The following is a 24,491-nucleotide window of genomic DNA, read 5'->3' on the forward strand; positions in this document are numbered from 1 at the left end:
TTTACTTTTCCAGCTTAAATTATAAGAAAAAACATTTGACATCTTCCTTTACACAGTTTTAATTGTCTTTAAAGCAATATACATCATTCATCTGTTACTCTTACAACATCCTCTGTAAAACTCATGTTTATTTAATTATGCACACATATCAGAATATGCATGGTAATCTTGGAAGTTTCTGTTTCAGGGGAAGGACGAAATGCTGGGCCGCAGTATTTGCACCCCAATAGTAAAACTGAATTCTGCTATGGATCAGACACCAAAACTGTTGTGGCATCCCATCATCCAGAAGGGGAAGGTGGCCGGGGAGGCTCTTGTGGCTGCTGAACTCATTCTTAAAAACAAGGTTTGAAAAGAAAGTAGTGGACAATAGTCTGTTTTATAGCATTGTTTAAAAATTGTTCTCTGGGCCTTCAGGTCTGTGAGACGTCCTCAAAACTGTGTTACCTCCGTCGCACGCAGTCTGTCATACATACATACTGAGTAATAAATCCTTAACTTAAACAATGTTTTCATCTTTTCGTCTCCTTTTATCATGTCCATGTAGTTTTGGTGATTACTGTTGACATTTCTTATATGAAATGTAAGGTGTAATGTTGTTTTCGTCATTCCTTTATAACTCCCATGGAACCAAGTGTAATCTTGTAGGAAAAATAACAAGAAAAAAATAAAGCCTAATGAATGCCTCTGTCTCTGTAGTCAGGAGACTCAGATCTTCCACTAGTTCCCCCAAAGAGAGAGAACATCTACATGGTACCTCAGGGCATTCGGCCTGTGGTGCAGCTGACTGCTGTGGAGGTAAAATACAGCTTTATATATAACTTTCCCTTCTAAAGTGATGGACACGCATGGAATTTGACCTCATTAAAACTCCCCAATCTATAATTGATTTCAGATTCTTGCATGGGGCCTGAGGAAAATGAAGCCATACCAACTGGCAGCAATATCGTCACCCAGCCTCGTGGTGGAATGTGGGGGGCAGAGGGTAGAGTCGGCCGTCATCAAGAACATGAAGAAGAATCCAAACTTCCCGAGCTCTGTCCTCTTCATCAAAGTGGTAATGGCAGTACTACACAAGCTCTATGTTATGCATAAGAATTAGGAAAATAAGTGTCTGAAAGAAAGAATAATTTAACTAAATTAACTTTTAATTTTGAAACTTTTTTCGATTCATTTCAGTTTAGTTTTGTTTATATAGCCCAAAAGCACAACAGTTTCTTCAAAACACTTTATATTTTAATGTAAAGACCCTACAATAAAATAGAAAAAACAGAGAAAACCCCAACGATAAGAAGACCCGCTATTAGTAAGCACTTTTCCAACCGTGAGAGGGAAAACTCCCTTTTAACAGGAAGAAACCTGGGGCAGAACCAGGCACATCTGCTATTATGTGTCGTGGGTGAGGTGAGGAAGACAAAACAAAGACATACTATGGCAGAGAGCCAGAGATTAAAAGTAAATAATGATTAAATGCAGAGTTGTGTATAAACACTCAGTGAGTGAAGAAGAAAACCAGTGCATCATGGGTAGCCCGTAGCAGCCTAGACCTCTTGCAGTGTAACTAAGGGAGGTCACCCGATCAAGCACCAACTATATGCTTTGTCAAAAAAAGGAAACTTTACTCTTGCTCTGAAAAAGTCTAAAAAAACACCAACACCCGAATCATTCAACTTAATATTCAATTATTATTTATTATTGATTTAAACCCTGATTATTTATTCCATTTCCTCATTACTCTCCATCCAGCTTCTTCCGAAGGAAGAGATGTACACGCCTCCAATTGTGCTGAAGGTAATAGACCACCGTCCATTTGGCAGGAAGCCCGTGGTAGGCCAGTGCACTATCAGTTCTTTGGAGCAGTTCAGATGTGATCCATATGTCATCACCGCCGAAGGAGCAATGTCATCTAAAAGTAAGAGCAGATCATAGACTGCAGCAACCTGCAATGAACGTCATGTTGAAAAACTAGCAGTTAACTTTTGCTTTGCGACCAGAGGAATTGGTCCCTACGGCCATTAGAAGGAATTTAAGTTTAAGGCACTTAAGCTGGGACACTGTGCAACCATGTAATAGAAAAATAATGTGATGATTTCAAAATCTCATCACAACAGAAAATAGAAAACTTATCAAGTGTTTATCAGAAAAAAAATTACTTTTGATGGCAGCAACTTTCTGCAGCTATAACAACAGCATGGATTCCTAGGAGAAGAATCTGGGGTCTGGATGTGGCCTGCCTGCAGTCCAGACGTTAAAAACATTTGACACATCATGAAATGAAAAATTCCACACAGAAGATTGAGAACTGTTGATCAACTAGAATCTAACATCAGACAAGAGTGGGACCACATTCCCCTCCCAAAAGTTCAGCAACTGGTCTCCTTAGTTCCCAGATGTTTACAATCTGTTTGTTAAAAGAAGATGGGATGCTATACAGTGGTGAACAGTGCTGCCACCAAATTCAAAAGGAACTAATTTTCTTTCTTAAATTATACCATTTGATATGTTTTATTGGGCTTATGAGATTTCTGAATCTTTATTTATCCTTTTTTATTCACGGCATCCCATCTTTTTTGAATTAGGGTTGTTTATACAGCCTGTAGTATGTTAATAGAGAAACGCTAGGTACAAACTCTGATACAGTTTATGCACAGAGATAAAAGTAACTGCTCAATGTTAACAGTGGCTCTGATGATGGCGTCGCCTCACAAACATGTCTCTATCACCATGGAGGAGACAAGGCCACTGCTAGAAGCTCAGGTACGCCCCACCACCTTTCCTAACACTCAGACGTTTCCTCTGTTCACCTAAGAGCAGAATTTGACTATCAAGTCAAATCTGACAAACTTACTCTGATTACTCTGGCTTACAGTTTATGTACAGCATGTCAGCTGCTGTCGACAAAATGGCATCCCCTACCTCCCATTTTGTATGTATGGTTACTTATTATGGCTTTCTAATTCATAAGGCGGGGCTCCAATGATGCTGAATGGCTGACAATCACAGAGCTAAAGAAAGCTGAACAAAAATCCTATCACAAAGCCATGAATCTACAGGGGAGTTGCCACAGTAACTGCAGTCTTATCTGGCATATTTTATTGAGCACATTGTTATTGTAGCATCGATTGTAGCATAGATGTTCAGGCATCTAAACTTAGAAGCTAGTGCTGCTACTGAAACCTCAAAAAGAACATGCCTACAAGTTTCCTACTTAAAGAAAGTTTGATACTTTGGGAAATACCCTTATTTTTCCTATATTTTCCTGCATGGAGTTTAAAAATGAAACTGCTCTAAATGCTAAATGTGATGCTACTGCTAGTACTCAAGTTCAGACTCAAATTAGGTAGAAAAAGCTAGTCTGGGATTGTCCGTGGGTACAGTCTAAGTGCTATTATTAATTCATTCAACAGTTCAAACAGTAGCCGGTATTAAATCTGTAAAAAAATACTACTAACAACAGCAGTCTTTATGCAGAGATAACTGGGTGGTGGCAGTAGACTCAAATTTAGCACATAGACGTGTGTGGAATCATAATGATTGTTTGCATCTAAATCGTGTGACTCAAGAAAATAAAGGTACAGTATTGTGCAAAAGCCACCTCTCATTCATATATGAGGCTGTTGCTGATTCAGTGCTTTCCACATGCTATTTTATATGGGAGCAAAATCAGAAGCTATATTTCTGCATTTATAATTCCATCAGTTTTGACAGGATGCTCAACCTGACTGGCTTAAATGCAGCTCCAAACCATGTTTTACAGATGGCTGTAGACAGCCACTGTTGTACCTCTCTCTTGTTTGTGGTGACAAAGATTTGAACCAAATGTTTTCTCCCTGTTTCCCTTCCTTAAGAATGGCTTCTTGACAGCCATCCTTACATCGAGACCATTTCTAATGAGGCTTCGGATACTAGAAGAGGCATTGCACCTAGTTTTGTTTTGTATTCCACTCGTCCAGTGTCCTTAAATTTCTTTAAGGACACAGCGCAGACAATTATCCTTGGAAGTAAAATATGCAGAAATGAGGGGTGGCTCAAGACATTTAGACAATACTGTATTTCCCAAAATGTCTTTTTTTTAGTTGACCAATAAATAAATTGTTGTTCTGACCACAAAAGAAACTTAGTGAAAAATGAAATCTATGAATGACGTGAAAATTTAGTCCTTTGATTTATTTAAAAACAGATGTCAGTCATGGCAGGCAATGGGCCTCACCACCAGAGCCACGCTACCTGCTATTAGCACCCTTTTCACAGCAGACATTTTAAACTGGCATAGCATGAAGGGCATATATGAAAAATAAAATCAATATTGATTCAGTAAGTTAACACAAGATATTAAAACAGCAATGTCGAATATTAAGGTATACACTAAATGAAATGAATCATTTAGATCTCAGTTTGATATGTCAAAATGTCTGCTGTGTTAAAAGCTCATTGTTGTTGCTACACCCTTTCACAGAATCACTGTCAGTCATCAAACTGTGGCTGAAAGCACTTTATCAACTTCTTTGCATTTCGATTTTCTGCTATCTTTTCAGTTTTGTTCCATTTAATGTTTGTCTTCTTTTTTTGTTACTGTTATAAATATTTTTGACTTGTTTTTATTTTTGTTTTTGGTGCATCTTCAATCGCCAAAGGTTGCTGAGAAGGTAAGACTTATTAGTAGTTGATGAAATAAGATTTAATAGCAGACAAATCAACTTCTTTTCCCAAATGCAGTGAGATTAAAATGCAGGACAATTCCATCTTTAGGAAAAAGAGACAGTTGATTGGTGGAGTAAATTCTACGTCTCGCTAGGAGACCAGGAGAAATGTGGTCCTTACCTCAAGAAAGGATACGATACCCTCAAAGTAAGCCAGCTCCATTTCCTCACACAACACTCATAAACTAATCATTCATCTTGGTCTATGTATTTCAAATAGTACATACGCTCCTCTTTGGTTGTTACAGACAACTTGAATGTGAGTGTTGTTCATTTTCAGATCTATGACTGCGAACTGGAAGATGTCCCAGAATTCAAAGGGCTTACTGATTTCTGCGACACCTTCAAACTCCAGCAAGGCAAGAACGACAATGGCGATGATGATCCCACTGTGGTTGGAGAGTTTAAGGTTGTCTAACATCATTTAGAACAATAATATTTGGAGATAGAGAAAAACGTTAATTAACTACAACGGGGGGACTACAGTGAACTTGATTTCTTTGTTTGAGTGTGGGGTTTACTCTTGTACCTGCAGGGTTCGTTCAAAGTGTACCCCTTGCCAGATGACCCAGGTGTAGCTCCTCCACCGCGTCAGTTCAGAGAACTCCCAGATAGTGGACCTCAGGAGTGTCTGGTTAGGATTTATGTGGTTCGGGGCATGGACCTCCAGCCCAAAGACAATAATGGCAGTGTGAGTGTTAATCTGCATTACCTACAGTAATACAAATCTTGTCAAACATAGTACGGTCAGTACCGTTTCTTGTCTTTTCTGCTCAGTGCGATCCATACATAAAGATATCACTGGGAAAAAACACGATCGATGACAGAGACCACTACCTACCCAACACCCTCAACCCTGTGTTTGGAAGGTAAACCTTATGTGTCAATGGATTCAAACAGGTATAAATAGAAAATTTATTACATCTTAAGACTTCTATAACTGTCCTTTTTGTTGTTTAGGATGTTTGAGATGACGTGTTTCCTGCCCCAGGACAAGGACCTGAAGATCTCTGTTTATGACTATGATCTGCTTACTCGTGACGAGAAGGTCGGCGAGACAGTGATCGACCTGGAGAACCGCTTCCTGTCTCGATATAATTCATACTGCGGCTTGCCTCAAAGCTACTGCATGTAAGGAAGCAGATGTGCCTGAGTGGGAAACCTTTTAATATTTTTTGGAAAACATGGAGTCAGAGCTGAGGAAATATTAATTCCAACTGTCCTGTCATCTAGTTCTGGCATCAACCAGTGGCGGGACCAGCTGAAGCCATCTCAGATTCTTGAGAATCTGGCTCGTCTTAAAGGACTTTCCAAGCCCAGGACGGAAGATAATGGAAATTCACTCACCTTCAATGGAAAAGAATACACACTGGCTCAGTTTGGTAAGGGGTTAGAAGTATAATAGTATAAATGAGTGATTTAGATGTTTTGTGTTGAAAAATGAGCAACAATTAAGCCCTATTATGCCCGTCTACATGCCCTCATTGTTTGGCAAAGATTAACAGTACATTTTGTCTTTAGCACATTTCACATTGCTACATATTGTTATAGTTTAATTCCCTAAAACATCTAATACTACCGTATATGTTTTATTAATTGAACAAAATTTATTTGAATGCAGCTAAAACAGCAGAATTGTTTTGAAATTCAGATGTGTCTCCAACTTTCAGATTTCAAGAAGATGAATCAGTTCATTTGAATCTCTTACTGTTTAAATGATAAATGACTGATCATCATACAGCACATTAGTCAGCTACCAAAGTGCTTTGTACAGCATGTGTCATTCATCCAATCACATACACATTCACACAAGCACTTTATTCTACATTTAAGGGCTTTATATCGAACTTTCACACTCCGATGAATGTACTGGGAGGAAATTGGGGTTCATCATCTTGCCCAAGAATACTTTGCCATGCAACTGCAGGCATCGAACCACCAACCTTCTGATTAGTAGATGCGTAGGTCGCAACAACAACACAATATTGTTGTGACTGAACTGTTTTGCCCCTATAACACCAGATTGTTTTAATACCAATCTAGTGATCGATTTCTTTTTCTACATTAAGAGAGCAACAAGGAAATTCATCAGCACTTGGGTCCACCTTATGAACGCCTCTGTCTGCACGTGCTCAGAACACAGGGTCTCGTCCCTGAACATGTGGAAACTAGGACGCTTTACAGCACCTTTCAGCCCAACCTCTCTCAGGTTAGACATCTCATACTGTACCTGTTTCTGGCTGCAATGACTCAGGCTCAGTTATTTTTGTAAAATGTATATATTGCATTGGTTTAGGGACAACTTCAGATGTGGGTGGATGTTTTTCCCAAAAGCTTAGGCCTCCCCGAGCCTCCCTTTGACATCACACCACGCAAACCAAAGAAGTAAGTGCTGTGTTTCTCTTCAGTACTTCATCGCTGCGGATGTCACTGAGAGCTAACAATGACTGTGTTCAAATATTCAGGTATTTCCTGCGTGCTGTCATCTGGAACACCACAGATGTGACTCTGGATGAGACCAGTATCACTGGAGAGCGCATGAGCGACATCTATGTTAAAGGGTGTGTTAATTCTGCATCAAAGCCCTTGTTTGTCCAAATCTATTGTTGTTTACTTTCTCCAAAATCTTCCTTTAGGAGGTAGCAGCACTTTGTATTAGAGGGTTACTGTTAAAGGCCAATGATTATTCATGCTTGTTGTTTATGTGCTAGCTGGATGCCAGGAATGGAGGAGGACAAGCAGAAGACCGATGTCCACTACAGGTCTCTGGATGGCGATGGTAACTTTAACTGGCGATTCGTCTTTGGGCTTGACTACCTGCCAGCTGAACAACTCTGCCTTGTATCCAAGAAGGTGAGGCTTGTTGACAGTTGGTTTATCATACTGTAGATCAAAGATTATTTTAATACCATTTTTAAAAAAAATAACACAGGTATTGTTGGAATTAAGTTAAAGCATGTTTGAATGTCTTCTTCTTTTTTTTTTATAACAGGAACACTTTTGGAGTCTTGATAAAACAGAGTTCCGGATTCCTCCCAAACTGATTGTTCAGATTTGGGATAATGACAAATTCTCACTGGATGATTACCTAGGTAAGAAACTTTCAAGTCCAACCTGTGTGTCTATGCCTAACCTTTATAAAACCTGAGTACAATGTGCTGTGATCCCAGGTACTGTGGAGCTGGATTTGCGTAACCTGGTTGCTCCTGCGAAGACCCCAGAGAAATGCTCTCTGGATATGATGGATAATGTGGAAATAGGTCCACACAAGGCAGAGCAGAACAAGTCTCTGTTTGCTCAGCAGTCAGTCAGAGGCTGGTGGCCTTGCTCTATTGAACAAGATGGGAAGAAGGTCCTGGGTGTAAGTATGAATAGAAACTTCAGTTTTCATTTGATAAGATGGAACCACAAGACATTTGGAAATGTAGAGTTAAAATACAATATTCCCAAAGTGCCATGAAGAGAAAAGATTAAGAGCTTTGGACAACACCATTATACTTCTACTTTATTTTCTATTGACTAGTCCTAAATTCCTAAATTGGAAATGTGTTACTTGCAGAACATTGTCAGATAAATTGGTCTTAATTTAGTTGAAGTATTCCAAAAATATCACAGGTCCTTGTCGTCTTGTCACTCTGTTTGTGTTGGGTTTTCAGGGCAAAGTGGAGATGACACTGGAGATTGTGAGTGAAGTGGATGCAGACGAGCGACCTGCAGGAAAAGGTCGGGATGAACCCAACATGAATCCAAAACTGGACCTTCCAAAGTAAGAGCCTGCTTTACAAGATTAGCTGGGCTGAATTTTGAAAGGTATACAGGCTATGATGTCTACTAAATACATTTTCTGTCAACTACTAGTCGCCCAGAAACATCCTTCTTCTGGTTCACCAACCCATGTAAGACCATGAAGTTCATTGTGTGGAGAAGGTTCAAGTGGGTCTTTATTGGACTTATCATCCTCATCATAGTGGTCCTCTTCATCGCCATCCTGTTGTATTCTTTACCGGTAAGGACAGACAAAAGCGAACCACTGGACACCAAAGTTTTCTCATATTATAAAATTGTTCAGTCTTATCATCTTTGTACTTATAGGAAACTTGTGAATGTGTGATTGATTGTTCTTTCTTGCATTTTACAGAACTACATCTCAATGAAGATCGTGAAACCCTTAAGTTAGCAATAAGGACCACCAGGAGCAACGAACTCCACACAGATACTGCCATATTATCTCAACTTGTACCTTTTTTTAACTTTAGTTTTTTTCAACAAATGGGAAGGGGAGCTTGCACATTTGCACTATTTCAACATATGAACACATTTTCTACACCACCGAACTGTGACAATACAGTCCATTACAGTCTAGTTTTGAAAGGGTTTTGTTTAAGACACTATATGGAAAAGGTGTTTCCCATTAGCCCAGTTTGGGTGATATTTAGGGATTACTTTTATTAAACAGAATATTCCTTTTTATTAAAATGTTTCCATATTTGTGGATATTATATATAAATGGGATCACAATTAATAGCTCAAAGTTTCTTAAAGTGTATTTGTATTACTTGACTGCTCAAAAATTGCAAAATTGCAATGTGGAAAATTCCATCTTTCTCATCTCGCAATGGAGACCTGATCCTTAGGGCGTAGTGTGTTTTGGGTTTTAAAAGCCACAGAGATGCTGTGTTTTGAGAAAATGTGTCTTAGATGTTCTGATACTCCTCACACTTGAGGACTCACTACAGATTTTACTAAGGCAGCAGTTGTTCTTTTTTCCCCTCCTGGATCGCCTGGAGCATTCTTTAGGTACCTTCCAAGCTTTGACAATTGTCCAGCTGGAAGTCACTTGAACAAGTGATGAAACGTTTCTCCCACTGAAAATGCTACAACCACAAAGACAGAAACAACTTTCTGAGATTTCCTTCCTGGATAAAAGATGGGATTAAAAAAATAAATTGTTCAAAAATTTGGATTTTGACTGAATAAAGCCAGCACTTTACATTTAATATTGAAATATGTACAGCACATGTTGTACAGAAGTTGAATTATATACATTTTCACAAAATGGTCACTTTCTCATGATGTGTAACCCAACACATCATTTAGTGATTACCACAGATTATGGGTGTATAAAACAGCCATGTAAGCCAACCTTAATGTTCCCCTTTTGGAAGTATAAAACGTTTCTTTCTAATGAAAATTTATTCTTCCTGTGAGCTGCGTTGATTGCAGCGCTGCTTCAGTAAAGCCTCCACCTCTCCTCTCCGTGCCAGGCTGTTGGCTTTGCCTTGGAATCGCCCATTCTTCCCTGCTCCCTTCCCTTGGAGCAATTCTAACACTCTGGAAAGTAAACACACAGATACAGTGCCAACCTACATTAAGATTTTAACAGTAGAAGCTACATAAATATGAAAACTCTTACTGTGGTCCCATCTCAGTGACTAGTTCACTGGGTCCAGCCAGCAGAAACAAACCAGGTCCCTTTTCCTCTCCAACAGTCAGGAAAACCAGTGTTTCCTATAACCAGAGTAGGGATTGAAAATAAATATACTGACGTGGTAATGCCTAGCAGTAAAGCAGTGAAATTGTGATCTTACCTCAGTGTTTATTTCATTGGCAATGATATTCATAAACTCATTGTCTCCCTCTTTTCTACAAGAAGAACAAGAACACCGTTTTGTTATTGACATACTCACCTTGATGCCAAAACGTCACCAGGTTGTAAAGAATGGATCATTTCTGAGGGTTTTTTTTAAATGGATAACTGGTTAGTGCAGCGTGCAATGACATCTCTAAGCAGAACCTCTTACTTGTGGAAGGTGAAGAAGTCTTTGTGAGGATCATTCTTAAAGCTCTGAGCAATGAGAACCGCCATATCACGAAGCAGGCTCAGGTTAGTCTGCCAAAGACAGTTTTGTAGTAGTTGAGGAGCCTTATATGCAATATCTTAAGCTGAAGCATATTTACCCTGTCAAAAAATCTAATTCTACTATTATTAATTTATTATTACCATACCATTTTTTTTTACCAAATCTGTCAAACAGTAATCTAGAAAGAAACTGTTCTTACTTTCTGTAGCAGCTTAACAGACTTCTGCAACTTGTCGACTGCCTCAACGTGCTCATCTGGTCCCGTTCTGATGATAAATGACCAAAAGGAGTTTTCACTTCAAATTTCTGAATGATTCAAAGTTAAATTTTGACTATTCAGATTTAGAACTTACTTTAGAAGTGACACCAGTGAACGCTCTGTGTTGTAGCTTTTCTCTGCATACTTTAGTACCCTTTTTCCTGCCAGGAAAATTAGGTTGGTTTTGTTTTTCTTTCCTTTCTCAGTTCCCAGCAGCTTTATTACCTTAAATTTGAATACAAAGAAATTAGATACACAACGGTTAATGGCACAAACACTAAATATAATTGTGAAAGTGTCAATGTTGTACCTGTAAGTGACCGAGGTTGGAGACGTGGGTTCCACAGCACATGTTGGCATCTATGCCCTCTATATCAATGATCCGAATGGGTCCTGCGTGGTCCTCTGGCAGCCCTCGACTTCTCACCTGATTTGTACAAATACATATTGTGTAATACACTTAACACAGGGCAACAGGTCTCTTTTACAACCAGTAAGTGCAATATCTGTACCTTCTCCACAGCTGGGTCATCTATAGAGAGAAGCTGAACCATGACAGGAATGTGAGCTCTGATCTTCTCATTTACACATTCTTCCAGTTCCTGAAGCTGGCCAGGTTTCACACAGGGAGTGTCCAGCTCAATGGTGCTTCTTTGACGACCCAGTTCCCTGATAAAAACCCAGAAAATCTGTAATCCTACAAGGCTTAGTGGCTACATGGAAAAGAACATATGCAGTGGTAAAGTACCAGGATGTGGTCTTGTATCCAAACATTGTGTCTGCCAAAGCTGTAATCAAATGCTGACCTAAGAGTCAAGAAGAAAACAATTACTGCTTAGGCAACAGGTAAAACAAAATGCGCGATGGCGTTTTTTCCTGTCTCTGTGGTGATTATTACCCGAGTGCTGCTGCATATGATCAAATCTCCTTTCCCAGTCTACCTTCACTTGAACCTCCTGACCCACCTCCAGAGGTGAGGCCACAAAATGCAGGGCGTCCGGTCCCTGCCTTGTCACTCTCAAAACTGGGACATCTCCAAGGAATCCATGGTCATCTGGCTGCAGGAGGACAACGTAAAGCATGCAAATTTTGCAAGTGACATTGTACAGTCTCGCATTTGCATAAACATTTGCAATGAAGGAACATGTGACGTACACATTTAAATAATGGAGTAAGAACTTGAAAGAAAAAGAAAATGAACATGCTTACCTGGCCACCTCCCTCAGGAAACAAGATGGTATCTTGTAGCTTGATGTGGAATCCTTTAATAGTTTCTTTCTTTCCATTTACTTCTTGTTTTAGTTCCGCCGGGCAGCAGGAGACTACAGAGGTAACAAACTGGAAGGGGACCAGAGAAATAACGATAATAATCGTGTCATATAAAATTTACAACCAGAAACATTACATGCTTCTTAAAGGACTGCAGTTGTTTAAGTGTGTGCAAGATTTCAGTCTCATACAAGACTTTATAAAGGTCTGGCTTTGTAAAGGACAATTTATGTGACAGCAAGTACAAAGACTGAAGACTTAAAAAAGGAGACAGTATCCTAAATTCTCTAAATGCATAGCATTTAAGGTGATTTATTACTTTTAAGCGGCGTTTTAAAGGAGAAAAATGATACGATCTGAAATATAGAGTGTGGAAATTACACAATTACAACCTCTAACAAAGTAAAACTGAATAAATCTAAGGTTATGTAAGATAAAAGTGCGACTCGTAGACTATATATAAACGACCTATAAATCAGTTGCCAGCCCTTGCTCTGGTTACAAAGGTAGCTAGCAGGTGCATCAGTTAGCAGGCATGCTAATCACTTCTGCACCGAACTGCTGATAAATTTCCGGGAGGTCTTTTCGGATGCTTTTAAAAGCTTCGCACCTCTTTCATATAGCAGTCTCGCTGACACTGAAAAGCCATTTTGTCCTGTTTTTGAAAGGAAAACTGCGCCAGCCGGTAGCACGAGCACGGGGAGGTGAAGCCTACAGCTGTCAGCTGACGCCTACGGGTACCATAATAGCCCAAACTTAATGATATCGACTTTCGCTTCATAACTTTTTTAACTTAAGCGAAAAAGATTAATTAAGCCACTATTATTTAATCATCTTTTAAGTGCACTTTTTTTTAACAGGAGGAAGAGAAAACCTTAGGATGTGCTCTATAAAATCGAATAAATTGCAACCCGAATTGTAAAATGTAAATAAAACCAGAATGCAATGATTTTTTAAATCTGATACAGCTATAAATGATTCTCAGTAGAACGCAGACAACATACCAAACGTTGAAAGTGATGAAATGAACCGATTTAAGAGGAAATGGGGTAATTTCAAATTAGACAGCATTTCAACAAAAGGCTGGAAACGTTTTTTTTTTTACAACTAGTTATGTTAACCGGCAACAGGTCACTAATATGACTACGTATAAAAAGCGAGGCTGTGTTTTTAGTGCATTACTACGAGTGTAAACTAAATTTGGGCTACTGATTGAGACTTTTAAATTTACTGCAACGTTACTGCCATCTTCTGGAGTTACCGACACAATCATGTTCTATATCCCCCAGTTCATTCAGCTAGTGTTATTACCTCAAGCAACATAATGCAATTTTGTGTTTAATAAAACTTTTATTATCAATCACATGCCGGTGTACAGTAAACAATTACAGAGCAATAAATAATCTCACATAAAATATCATCATACATTTAAAAACAGCATTTTGGACAATAGCACATCCATTTTTAGCATATAATACAGCTTTCAGTAAACAAACTGTTGTCCTCAGTATCCTGAGTTATACATTTACAGCAGGCTTCACCAGAGAGGATAAAGTATCAGTCAGACTGTTGAAAGGGAAAAAAATGGATGAATGGTCAGTCTCCGCAATAAAATGATCAATATAAGTTACAGATTTTCAGTCGGCATTGATTGTAGAATACTTAAATATAGACTATTGCAGAAGCAATTCCCAATTTTACATTGTACACTCCTCACTTATATGGAGAACACTTCACTTACATCACTAAGATCCCCCATATCTGGAGCTTCTCCTTTGTCACTGTTAGCCATCTCTCGGATCATCTGTAAAAGGAAAGCCATTTAAACAAAAAAATAATGGAAGGTATTGCATATTACATGCACTGGGATCAGAAGCAATATTGGAATTTGATTGATCTTATTACTAAGAAGACTGAATTCACTCACATCCACATAACGGTCATATTCCTCCTTTCCCTCATCGTCTTCGTGCTCCCAGTCCCTCCAGTTATCAAAGTCAACTGAAATCCAACTGGCCTGTGGAATGAAGACATAACAGCACCATTTTAGGTATTATTTACTAAAAGTAAAGTTGCAAGAATTACAGAACATCCTACTTAGTTAGTTGTAATATCCTCAGGCACTCTATTAATACTTATATAAAGCTTCTCTTTGCTTATATAATGCATTTTTATGAGACGGAAACAGTGAGCTAAGACTTTTTCAACTTAGGGTTTGTGATTGAAACTGGTAAATGAATAGTGAGGAAGTATCATTGGTAAAAAAAAAAATTCTTCAGCCTCATAAAAACAGTCTTAACATGAGCCATGCTATTTTTATGAACCTGAGTAAATACCAGATGAGAAGAATAGAATACCTTGATACTGATCGGTTTAAGGACACAGACACAAACACGTGTGCTTACCTTAGCTGGATCTTTCTGAAGACGAGGCCAAGCACAATCAGGTTTCATCTTCCTTAGCAAGACATTGATGGTGCGGTCATAGACCCTTTCTCTGGAGTCCTTTCAAGTGATGACAAGTTAAAGGAGCGTTTAACAGCCTGCTTTCTGTACATTGAAGAATACAGAATATAATGCGGATGCTTACGTGGATCTGGACTTTGTCATAGAAGTGCAGCTCGTTGTAGTACACATCATCTGTTTCGTTTTTGCAGCTGTTGCAGAGAGGCAATGGGGTTGTCAAAGAAACCATTTTAGACATTTTCTAAACTGAATCACATGTGACTTCAAGAGAGGGAACGTCTTTAAAAACTCACCACAGAATCAGTTTGTCTGGCTGGATATCAACTTGGACATCTTTAGGTTTCTGAACCATGAAGTTGATGGTGACGTATTTCTTCCTGTCAAACCACAGCGCATGTGCTGGCTTGCTGTTAAAACACCAAGAAACTGCTTATGAATCAAACCTGAAACCTTTTCATAATGAAAGATTTAGGGGAAAAAAACATGCTTTATTGCTCAGTGAGTTTGGCAGCACTTACCTTTCCTCTGGTCTGACAATTTTAGGTTTGTTCATTCTTGTTGTTGTTCTTAAATAAAAGAGAAGTTGCTATACAATTCCTTTTTACCAAGAGAAAGCTAACTCACACGTGTCCAGCTGAGTTAGTAGTGTGCTCTGATGCAGCGGCCAGGCCCTAGAAGCTATATATAGACCATCTGGTATCAGCTGCTAGGAGACTTGCCTGCCACAGCCCCTTCCGTGCCCTTTATAGCCTGACTGTGGAACACTCGGGAAAACAGATGCATTTTCTGGGTTCTCAAAGTGGTTCAGCCACCTTTAATTGATTGTTTAAGAGGATGGAGGTGGGGGCAGAAATAATCCAACAAGAAAATTACCTAATGGGACCCACTTCAACACTTGGGAGGTTGTTGACCAACATTGCCTGAGGGATGCAATGGAACTTTAATAATTTTGGACAAAATCTTGACACATTGATAATTTTAAAATTGATTTTGCTGAATTTATGAATCATTTACCAACATACACATACATGAATAATCAAGTGAATTTCATTTGACAGCGTTTCATTAAGTTTAAATCTTAGTTATGCAACAAAATTAAATTACTTAAAATCAGTATTTTGGCCATCAATATTGTTTAAAGAGTAGAATTGTAAATGTAAACTTTATATATAGGAAGGTAGATATAATAAAGATAAAATACTTTATTTATTTTCCAAAAGTTAAAAAAAATCCTGTGGTAGACCAGCCAGAACATCCACTACATATATATATATATATATATAAAAGTTTAAATAAAGTAGAATATTTCAATAAAGTATGTGTCAAATACACAATAACTTAATAATGTAAAAAAAAAAAAAAAAAAAGGAAAAATACAGTCAAATGAAATAACAGGGCTCAATAAGTAAACATGTTGATAAAATACAATATATGATAATAACGATATGACCAAATTGAAGTTAACCAAACGAAATATGAATATACAAGAACGTGGCTCTTCTAAGTGAAACAGCTCAGTAAAATCAGTAAATTCGACAAAGCAAAATTTAATAGATACAATTTAAAAGTCTTGAGTCAGCCTTTTTTTATATTTTGGTAAGGAAATTGGAACTATGTGCAGAAACTGACTGGAGCATGTGTAAACATAGATAGGCCAAAAACAGAGTTGGTAAAAATCCAACAAGTTTAAAAGGCAGCTTGGATAATTTTTACGAGTTTGAAAGTCAATATTTGGTATGGCCATCTTTATTCTCCAACACAGCCTGAACTCTCCTAGTCAAGCTACTGTATCTTGTAACTTCTTAAAGTAACCTTCAGGATGAGTTCTCCGGGGTTTTTAAAGGCTTCTTCTTTGGATAAAGGCTGTTATCCAATACTATTCCTTAAGAATAACTTCTTGACAGCCACCACAGCACTAAAGCAATTTCTGAGGCCAACAGTAAATGGATCCGCTGAAGTAACAGATATATCAGGTCTTGTGTCAGGTCCTTGATGGATTCCCCCCCCCTCCCCCCCTTTTTCTTAAGCACATGATTTTTCAGATACTGTTCATCTGCTGTAAATCTCAATTTTCAGTGATTTAACAAACAAAAAAGCATTCCTCTGAAAATGGTCAGGTACAAGGACTGAACTGAAAATGTCCCAGAGAAAGCCTTGGGATCTATTGAACAAGAGCACTTTTTTCAAAATGGCAAGAAAGATTGGCTCCTTGGGAGTCATATTTTTATTAAAGAAAAAAAAGACACGATACTACGACAGTGCATTTCAAATTAACCCCCACCCAGCCCACTTCAGATTTTAGACAGGCATTAGTAATACATTTATTTTATCCGGAAGTCGCCCCCTGCTGGTCTACTGGTTACCGGAAATTCATTTCTTCGCTCTGTCTGAGCGAGGAATGCAGCTCGAGCTACTAAACGCTGTGTACATATAAACTAATAAAGTAAAAAATCTATAAATCATTAAACAGTTTATTTTTTAAACGTAACGTTTACATTTGCTGCTTTAGACCATCGTGAAGTAGTAGCCATCAAGAAGAACATGCCTCGTAGAAGACAGGTAAGAGTGCATGTAGGTCGCACAAGAGGGTAACGTTAGCTAAGTTAGCGCTAATGGTTAACCAGGAGGTTCCACCATATTCCATTCAATATTCTGACAGTGTAACGCGCTAAAACACGGTGTTAGCATCAGCTGATAAATCTGCACAGAATAATTTAAACATACTGACTTTAACTGCATTGCCACATTCAGCTTGTGTCGGTATTGTTCGAGCTCATTAAACACCCAGTGTACAGTTAAAAGCAGCTAAAAGAAGCTAAAACTTTTACTTTACGTTTGGTGAAATGTAACGGCGCTTTGCGGTTCATGTATATGTAGGCTTTGCCCTAAGACTAAAACAAGATCAGTCCTGCTTAAATTGCTGTTTGTGAATACAGTGTTGTGCCACATTGGCTGGGAAAAAAACAAATACTAAAAACCAAGAGCAGAGCTAACCGTTAACGCTAAGCTAACAACAATAACAGTTGACGTGCTAAGCAGACTGGTTACTTTGTCGTGGTAATTACTACACGTGTGACAGTATTTGGCCAGTTTTTAACACTAGTTTGGCGGAATATATTGCTTTGGTATTAGTAAGGGGTAGATGGTGTTAAGACCTGTTTATGCTGATAATAATAATTAAACAGCTAATGGAGAGCTATCATTTGATTGTAGCCAGTCAGAAATCGAAAAGAAAAATGTCCACAAACAGCACTTTTACAGTGTTACCTCAGCTACGCTTTTAATTTGGTGGATTTATGACTCAACAATGAATAGATATACTGTGAATGCTGAATTAACTGCTCTGTAAAACTGTAGTTGCTATCGCCAGAACAACTCTGTCTTTTTGGCTTGTGGACACCATCAGTGTTATCCATGCTTGTTTTTTTTCCGCACCTCTATTTGACATTATTTAGTAAAAGGTGCCTTTCATTTACCGTTTGTTCCCCTGACAGAGACACATGGCTGGGAGTGGTTCAGATGGAACTGAAGACTCTGACTCCTCTGCTGAAAGAGAACAGACCAATAGCTCAGAAAGTGAAGGGACTGTGCCCAAGAGACAGCGCCTCACCAGAGCCTCTACTCGCCTTAGCCAAAGCTCTCAGGGTTGGCAACATAGCCTATACATATGCACACACACACACATATGTATATATATACTTTTACAGTGATTTGAAGATTACTTTTATTTTATTTTCCCTTAGATACTCAGGAATTAAAGCGAGCTGTGGATCACGATGAATCTCCACCACTGACGCCCACTGGAAATGCACCCTCCTCTGAATCAGAGTTGGACATCTCCAGTCCCAATGCCTCACATGATGAGAGCCAGGCCAAGGACCAAGCCAACAGAGATTCGGATAAAGATCTCTCCCACCGACCTAAACGCCGCCGCTGTCACGAAACCTATAATTTCAACATGAAATGTCCAACCCCGGGGTGCAATTCCCTTGGTAAAATATATTACTTTTTTTGCCAAACGTCAAAAGTGTTATTAAAAATTTGAACATGGGAAATATGGCATATCAGCAAACATCATGCTTATTTTTCTCTTTTTTCTTAGGTCACCTCACAGGAAAGCATGAACGTCATTTTGCTGTGTCAGGCTGTCCTCTTTACCACAATCTTTCTGCTGATGAATGCAAGGTGATTATTATAAATCATGTTCAGAATACTTTACAATATTATGTGAATTTACTTTATCTATACAGTTATTAACCTGAAACACTGGCAGTGGCTGGACTGTACAACTTTCTTTGGGACATAACTGATACTCCAAAGGTTGAGTGTAGTAAATGACAATTTCAGCTGTAGTACAAGTACACAATGTCTTTTGCTATCAGTAAAAACAGCCACAAGTAACACTTCATCACTTAAACAGGGATGTTCCCAGCAAATGTTATTAATGTTGTAGGTTGAAGTGGCTGGTATGAGTATTTGGCTGCCTGAGCCGTATCAGAGAGAAATGAGAGACCAAGAAGAGATATAATCCATGCTTTATTTATTTATCTATTTATTTATTTATTTATTTGTCAGGTAAAAGCCATTAGCCGTGAGAAACAAGAGGAGGAGGTAAAGGCACAGGAGGACAGCAACTCGCGCCATGCAACTCGTCACCAGGTAGGTCTGCTTTAGAAATGAGAGCATGACATTGAATTTTACACTTTGCTTAATTATCTGTTTATTATTTTAACTATTGTCAGTAATTTCTCATACCAGGAAAGTGAATTGGTTATTTATCCTTATTTGTAGACACCAACACCGAAACAGATTCGATACAAGGAGCAAGTGGCTGAGATAAGGAAGGGTCGAAACTCTGGCCTGCAGAAGGAGCAGAAAGAAAAGCATGTGGTACGTCACCAGTACTTTTGTTTTGCTATTTCTAAGCTTATTCCACCTCATAGCTGGCGTGTTACTTCATTTCCTGCTTGCCTTTTCTCGTGGCCCACAGGAGCATCGGCAAACACACGGCAACACCAGAGAGCCTCTGCTGGAGAACATCACCAGTGAATATGACCTGGAGCTGTTCAGGAAAGCACAGGCCCGAGCATCTGAAGACCTGGTAATGATGGGGTTTCACATCTCCATAAGTACTTTCTTTTTAGCATTTTAGAATAAGATAAAAGGAAATGAAGCTAGAACTGGTGCCTTTCATTGTTCCAGGTACATTATTTTTCTTTAAAAACTGAGTTGTCACTATTTTGTTTTGTTTATTTATTTTTTAAACTGTCAGTATGTTAGCATTCTAGTTTTTTGATTGATAACCTCATCACACACATTGGACATTAATGTTTCCCATCTTCATGCCTGCAGGAGAAGCTGCGCATCCAGGGTCAGATCACAGAGGGCAGTAACATGATCAAGACTATCTTGTTTGGTCGCTACGAGCTGGACACCTGGTACCACTCGCCCTATCCTGAGGAGTATGCGCGTCTAGGTCGTCTGTACGTCTGTGAATTCTGCCTCAAATACATGAAGAGCCAGACCATCCTCAGGCGACACATGGTGAGAGAGACTAATCCCAAGTCATTGGAGTCGTGCTACACTTAGAAATGATTTTTATAAAAACATTCTAAACATTCATTTTTTAAAGTTCAGTTTTGGCAAACAGCCGTTGCTCTTATTACATTATATATTTTTACTGCACGGTGGCCTTTAAATAAGAATAATTTATCTTTATGAACTCACTGGTTTGGAAGTACTGTAGATAATTTGTCTTTTCAGGCCAAATGTGTGTGGAAGCATCCTCCAGGAGATGAGGTGTACAGAAAGGGGTCTATATCTGTGTTTGAAGTCGATGGCAAAAAGAATAAGGTAAGAGTCTTACTTAGTGAACACTGGCATTTCTTTTCTTTTTAAATTGTAATCAAATATATAAGCCACTTTTAAAGTAATCAAGGGCCATATCATCCCCAGATCTACTGTCAGAACTTGTGTTTACTTGCCAAGCTTTTCCTGGACCACAAAACACTTTACTATGACGTGGAGCCTTTTCTCTTCTATGTCATGACTGAAGCTGACAACACTGGCTGCCATTTAGTAGGCTATTTTTCAAAGGTAAAGAAGAACAAGGTTATTGTTTTTACCCACACAATGATTGAATTTATGTTCCAGAACAGAAATGTCTAAAAAGTGTTTTTTCCTTCTATTTATTTCTTTAAGGAGAAAAATTCCTTCCTGAACTACAATGTATCCTGTATCCTGACAATGCCACAGTACATGAGACAAGGCTTTGGAAAGATGCTCATTGACTTTAGTATGTTTATATGTTAATTTATTCTATTCTCAATGTAATCATTAAATTGCATTTTAGTCTTTTTGCATAATGAAATACAGATAATTCTCTCTTCCTTCTGAAAGCGTTCATTCTGACTGTCCTGTGCTTTATTTAGGTTATCTGTTGTCAAAAGTTGAGGAGAAGGTGGGCTCGCCAGAGAGACCCCTCTCTGATCTGGGCCTCATCAGTTACAGGAGTTACTGGAAGGAGGTATTACTCAGATACATGTACAACTTTCAAGGCAAGGAGATCTCCATCAAAGGTAAGTGAAAGCACAAACCCTATAATTTGGCAGCTTAAATTATATGTTTACAAAAAAAGCTGAAAGTGGCTCTGTACTTTGTTACCAGTTACCAATTACCAGTTTAAAATAATCTTAATTTTAGCTTATATTGGCCTTGGTGAAGTCCCAAAGTCCATCTTCTGACTAGTAACAAGACAGTTTAGCTTCTTTCCCTCTTAGCTCACCTCTTAAGCTATGTTTTTTTCTGTTTGGCTGTCCCTTGCAAGTAAAAGATTTGCGCAGCAGCAGCTGGGTGGGAGTGCTGCGCTCAAAGTCTGAGCTGTGTGCCTCAGATAACCATATTAAAGAAATTCCCTCTCATTGACAGTCAAGAGCAGGAAAAAATGCCTAAACCAGAGTGTTTAGAGAAGTCTGAAGCTTGAGCTTTAGGCCCTTAAAGATTACTTGTACATACACTGATCTCAGAATATGTATATCGATGATAGATAAAAGGAAGAGCATAATGAATCCGCACAAGAAGATTCATGCATTTAATAAACAAGACAAATGCATACAATTAATATTTGTTTTAATATTTGCGTGCTGCACAGAGATCAGTCAGGAAACTGCTGTCAACCCAGTGGACATTGTGAGCACCCTGCAGTCTCTTCAGATGCTGAAGTATTGGAAGGGAAAGCACTTAGTACTGAAGCGTCAGGTAAGCTGGCTCCTCTCCATTTTATTTATGCTTGTATTTATTTATTGAAATAATTGCTTTTGTATCAAATTATTTGGGTTACTGAGATCATTTACTTGTCTATTTCTAATATTTTGATTAATTTTGGAAGTAAAATTTTACGTTAATGCTGTAAAACACGTTTTATACCAGGCCCATCTTTCTATTTCTATCTTACTGGAAAAATTAGATGTGATAACCTAGCTCGTTACCCTGTTTCTCATCCCAGGACCTGATTGATGAGTGGAAAGCAAAGGAGATCAAGCGAGGCAATAGCAACAAAACCATCGACCCAAGCTCGCTAAAATGGACCCCTCCCAAAGGGACATAAACACTGAGAAGCTCAGGCTACTGAAAACACTCGCCTCTAGCCTCACCAGCCACAAGTAGCCTAGACCTATGAACTGTCAATAAAGATCAGTGTTTTTTTTTTCTTTCATCCCTTTGACCCTGTTTATTTCTTCTTGTCTGTAATGTGAATTTTTTAAACACCTTTTTATATTTTACTGTCATTTCTAGCCAAACCAGCATACGTTCCAAGTCAAATGCTTTTTGTCAGCATTGTGAAAAATGAGTGTCGAGGATTTGCTTTAAAACTGCCTTTGTGTGCTGAATGTTAAATGATGAACGGTCCAATGTGATGGATAACATTAATGTTAGAATAGCTACATTTGAGTGCATTTAGAGGTTATTTTTATTTACTATGAGAAATGTGCTTTTTGACAATGGTGGTTATTCTTTTTGAGCGTTAATACAGTAACTGTTAGCATGAATCGAAACATGAAATTGAGCAGGGTGTACTTTTAATGAGTATGATTTATGGCAACACGCCTTTGGTTGGTATAAAATTGTATAGATCTTCGTCATAATGTCTTTTTTTTTTTTTTCTAATTCCATCAATACAGGATTCTGATCCATTCCTTTGCTGAACCTGCCAATGATGAGGGGAAAGAGGAGATTTTTAATTTGCTGAGGATATAAAATACAAATGTAACACCACTATATGAATGCACATAGAAACAAAACAGCCTCAGGTTTTTATACTGGTACAATCGTACCTTGCTTGTATGGGTTCTCTGAATCATGGATCGCAGTGGTCTTTGCAGAACGATTTACTTTGGGTAGAGATTCTGTAATAAACAGGAAACGTTTGACTAGGATGGTTTTCGGCTTCTACTTTGAATCATAGCTGTGTAATGTGTATTAGCACTTTGATATTTTTAATATCAATAAAGCTGCCTTGATATTTTGAAATATCTACAATTTACATGCGGTCTATTGATGATTTTATGCTTACCACCACTGGAGATGCTTCTTCCCATCAGGCCCACAAACATTTCTCCTTTATTTCCTATAAGAATAAGAAATATGCAATGATGCTGTGATTAAATATTAGATTCCAATTTCTGGAACTACTAGTTTTCAAAACCGTTAGTATGATAAGAGTTCTGCTTCAATAAGATCAAGCCACTCACGTCTTTTTACTTGGTAGGGTTTTTTTGCATCTGTGAAGAGATAAATTTATTGTCATGCAACAGGCTTTAATACTTATTATGAGACATAAAAATGGTGATAAGCACAAAAATGAGACATTATGTTATGCATGGATATGTTTCAAGGTTACCTGAGCGTTTCCCCATGAGTCCGTAGAATCGAAGGGCTTTGGATCTTTTTATTACACTGGACATTGGACTGGTCAGGCTTGTCTGCAGTGATTCATCCTGCAAGAAACATTTCACTATTTTATTTAAAGTAAACCAGTTTTTATATTTAAAAAGTATATCTACAAGAGTCTACAAGCAAACGCATTGTTAATGCAATGGTCGTCTAACATTTTGAGTTTTCTTTCTGTATCTTCTTTCAAATTAGTAAAAAAAAAAAAGAAATACAGATTTATTTGCAAAAATGTTAAAAATACTTATGCACCATTATAATATGTGTTACTTACAGAACTTTGCCTCTTGTAAAAAACAAAAACAAATGCAGAATTTTAAAACACACAGCTTTCAGACTTCTTTGAAAGTATATTTTTTTCTTGTATATAAGCAAGAAATCTCAACAATCATCTAAGATTTTCTCCTCTTCACCTAAGCTTGAACAGAATAAGTGAATGAACTCAATGCTTTGATATTTAAATTTGTCCATTGCTCAACCCATTATAAAAACAATAGTGCTTCTCACCTTCCACTCTTTCAGAAGTCCTCTCTGCTCTTCTGCACTGCACGAGAATCTCTGATAGGTTTGCACCAAAGCACAAAAAGTCACAATAACCAGCTGGATCTTCCAGTTATCCATTGCTATCTCAAAGAGAAAAGCTCTGCTTCTACTTCTTTTTAATCAAATATATTGTTTATCCCAGCAAAGCTAATAATACATTACAGATGATGTTGGCAGGATGGGTTTTCGTATTATTCAGTCTGTGCGAACTGCATCCATGGCGCCTTTATACCTCTAAACCCCTGCTAATAGACCCCTCCCCTCTAAACAGGACTATTCACTTGCCACCATTCAATTTATTACAACTCCCTAATTTATTGTATTGGAGTATTTGTAAAAGATCAAGCTTTTAAATTCTTTCCCTCATATTTTGTAGTCATTAAATGGGAGAAAATGTGATTGAATTAACAATTAAACTTTTTTTTTTTTTGAAATAGTTGGACCT

At 38.2% G+C, this 24,491-nt stretch overlaps 5 protein-coding genes across 6 annotated transcripts in view; 2 read left to right on the plus strand and 3 right to left on the minus strand.

Moving 5' to 3' along the window:
- Nucleotides 1-9,659, plus strand: part of LOC101468518 (myoferlin) — a 27,217-nt gene extending 17,558 nt beyond the window's left edge. For both annotated transcript variants that reach the window (XM_004562383.5, XM_012922201.4), the window contains 21 exons: nucleotides 188-346; nucleotides 700-798; nucleotides 896-1,057; nucleotides 1,747-1,912; nucleotides 2,681-2,757; nucleotides 4,635-4,646; nucleotides 4,750-4,848; nucleotides 4,981-5,109; nucleotides 5,236-5,391; nucleotides 5,478-5,569; nucleotides 5,661-5,831; nucleotides 5,934-6,082; nucleotides 6,770-6,909; nucleotides 6,997-7,085; nucleotides 7,166-7,261; nucleotides 7,412-7,553; nucleotides 7,693-7,792; nucleotides 7,871-8,061; nucleotides 8,357-8,466; nucleotides 8,559-8,706; nucleotides 8,839-9,659. In XM_004562383.5, the coding sequence (XP_004562440.3) occupies nucleotides 188-346; nucleotides 700-798; nucleotides 896-1,057; nucleotides 1,747-1,912; nucleotides 2,681-2,757; nucleotides 4,635-4,646; nucleotides 4,750-4,848; nucleotides 4,981-5,109; nucleotides 5,236-5,391; nucleotides 5,478-5,569; nucleotides 5,661-5,831; nucleotides 5,934-6,082; nucleotides 6,770-6,909; nucleotides 6,997-7,085; nucleotides 7,166-7,261; nucleotides 7,412-7,553; nucleotides 7,693-7,792; nucleotides 7,871-8,061; nucleotides 8,357-8,466; nucleotides 8,559-8,706; nucleotides 8,839-8,877 (2,526 nt within the window). In that variant the 3' untranslated portion in view covers nucleotides 8,878-9,659. The remainder of the gene's footprint in view (nucleotides 1-187; nucleotides 347-699; nucleotides 799-895; nucleotides 1,058-1,746; nucleotides 1,913-2,680; nucleotides 2,758-4,634; nucleotides 4,647-4,749; nucleotides 4,849-4,980; nucleotides 5,110-5,235; nucleotides 5,392-5,477; nucleotides 5,570-5,660; nucleotides 5,832-5,933; nucleotides 6,083-6,769; nucleotides 6,910-6,996; nucleotides 7,086-7,165; nucleotides 7,262-7,411; nucleotides 7,554-7,692; nucleotides 7,793-7,870; nucleotides 8,062-8,356; nucleotides 8,467-8,558; nucleotides 8,707-8,838) is intronic.
- aarsd1 (alanyl-tRNA synthetase domain containing 1) lies at nucleotides 9,658-12,827 on the minus strand. Its single transcript, XM_012922202.3, has 12 exons — nucleotides 12,700-12,827; nucleotides 12,030-12,158; nucleotides 11,719-11,878; nucleotides 11,569-11,626; nucleotides 11,333-11,489; nucleotides 11,131-11,247; nucleotides 10,915-11,045; nucleotides 10,761-10,827; nucleotides 10,502-10,590; nucleotides 10,289-10,343; nucleotides 10,114-10,208; nucleotides 9,658-10,031 (listed from the first exon to the last, which is right to left on the minus strand). Exons 1-12 carry the CDS (start codon nucleotides 12,736-12,738, stop codon nucleotides 9,893-9,895), a joined length of 1,236 nt encoding a protein of 411 aa, XP_012777656.1. The 5' UTR covers nucleotides 12,739-12,827; the 3' UTR covers nucleotides 9,658-9,892.
- Nucleotides 12,828-13,419: 592 nt separating this feature from the next.
- ptges3l (prostaglandin E synthase 3 like) lies at nucleotides 13,420-15,237 on the minus strand. Its single transcript, XM_012922203.4, has 7 exons — nucleotides 15,073-15,237; nucleotides 14,848-14,961; nucleotides 14,679-14,745; nucleotides 14,495-14,593; nucleotides 14,017-14,106; nucleotides 13,831-13,893; nucleotides 13,420-13,655 (listed from the first exon to the last, which is right to left on the minus strand). Exons 1-7 carry the CDS (start codon nucleotides 15,105-15,107, stop codon nucleotides 13,647-13,649), a joined length of 477 nt encoding a protein of 158 aa, XP_012777657.1. The 5' UTR covers nucleotides 15,108-15,237; the 3' UTR covers nucleotides 13,420-13,646.
- Nucleotides 15,238-16,908: 1,671 nt separating this feature from the next.
- On the plus strand, nucleotides 16,909-23,096 carry kat7b (K(lysine) acetyltransferase 7b). Its single transcript, XM_004562384.4, has 14 exons — nucleotides 16,909-17,113; nucleotides 18,049-18,199; nucleotides 18,298-18,546; nucleotides 18,657-18,739; nucleotides 19,130-19,213; nucleotides 19,346-19,444; nucleotides 19,545-19,655; nucleotides 19,907-20,098; nucleotides 20,318-20,407; nucleotides 20,510-20,650; nucleotides 20,756-20,849; nucleotides 20,986-21,132; nucleotides 21,705-21,811; nucleotides 22,059-23,096. The coding sequence occupies exons 1-14, from the start codon at nucleotides 17,096-17,098 to the stop codon at nucleotides 22,158-22,160; spliced, it is 1,668 nt and encodes a 555-aa protein (XP_004562441.1). The 5' UTR covers nucleotides 16,909-17,095; the 3' UTR covers nucleotides 22,161-23,096.
- On the minus strand, nucleotides 22,726-24,216 carry LOC143419994 (uncharacterized). The gene is made up of 6 exons (XM_076887857.1): nucleotides 24,011-24,216; nucleotides 23,454-23,550; nucleotides 23,305-23,334; nucleotides 23,127-23,180; nucleotides 22,888-22,959; nucleotides 22,726-22,760 (listed from the first exon to the last, which is right to left on the minus strand). Exons 1-6 carry the CDS (start codon nucleotides 24,122-24,124, stop codon nucleotides 22,726-22,728), a joined length of 402 nt encoding a protein of 133 aa, XP_076743972.1. The 5' UTR covers nucleotides 24,125-24,216.
- Between the last annotated feature and the right edge of the window lie 275 nt (nucleotides 24,217-24,491).

This window comes from Maylandia zebra, linkage group LG8 (assembly GCF_041146795.1).
Source record: "Maylandia zebra isolate NMK-2024a linkage group LG8, Mzebra_GT3a, whole genome shotgun sequence".
Classification (NCBI taxonomy): Eukaryota; Metazoa; Chordata; class Actinopteri; order Cichliformes; family Cichlidae; genus Maylandia; species Maylandia zebra.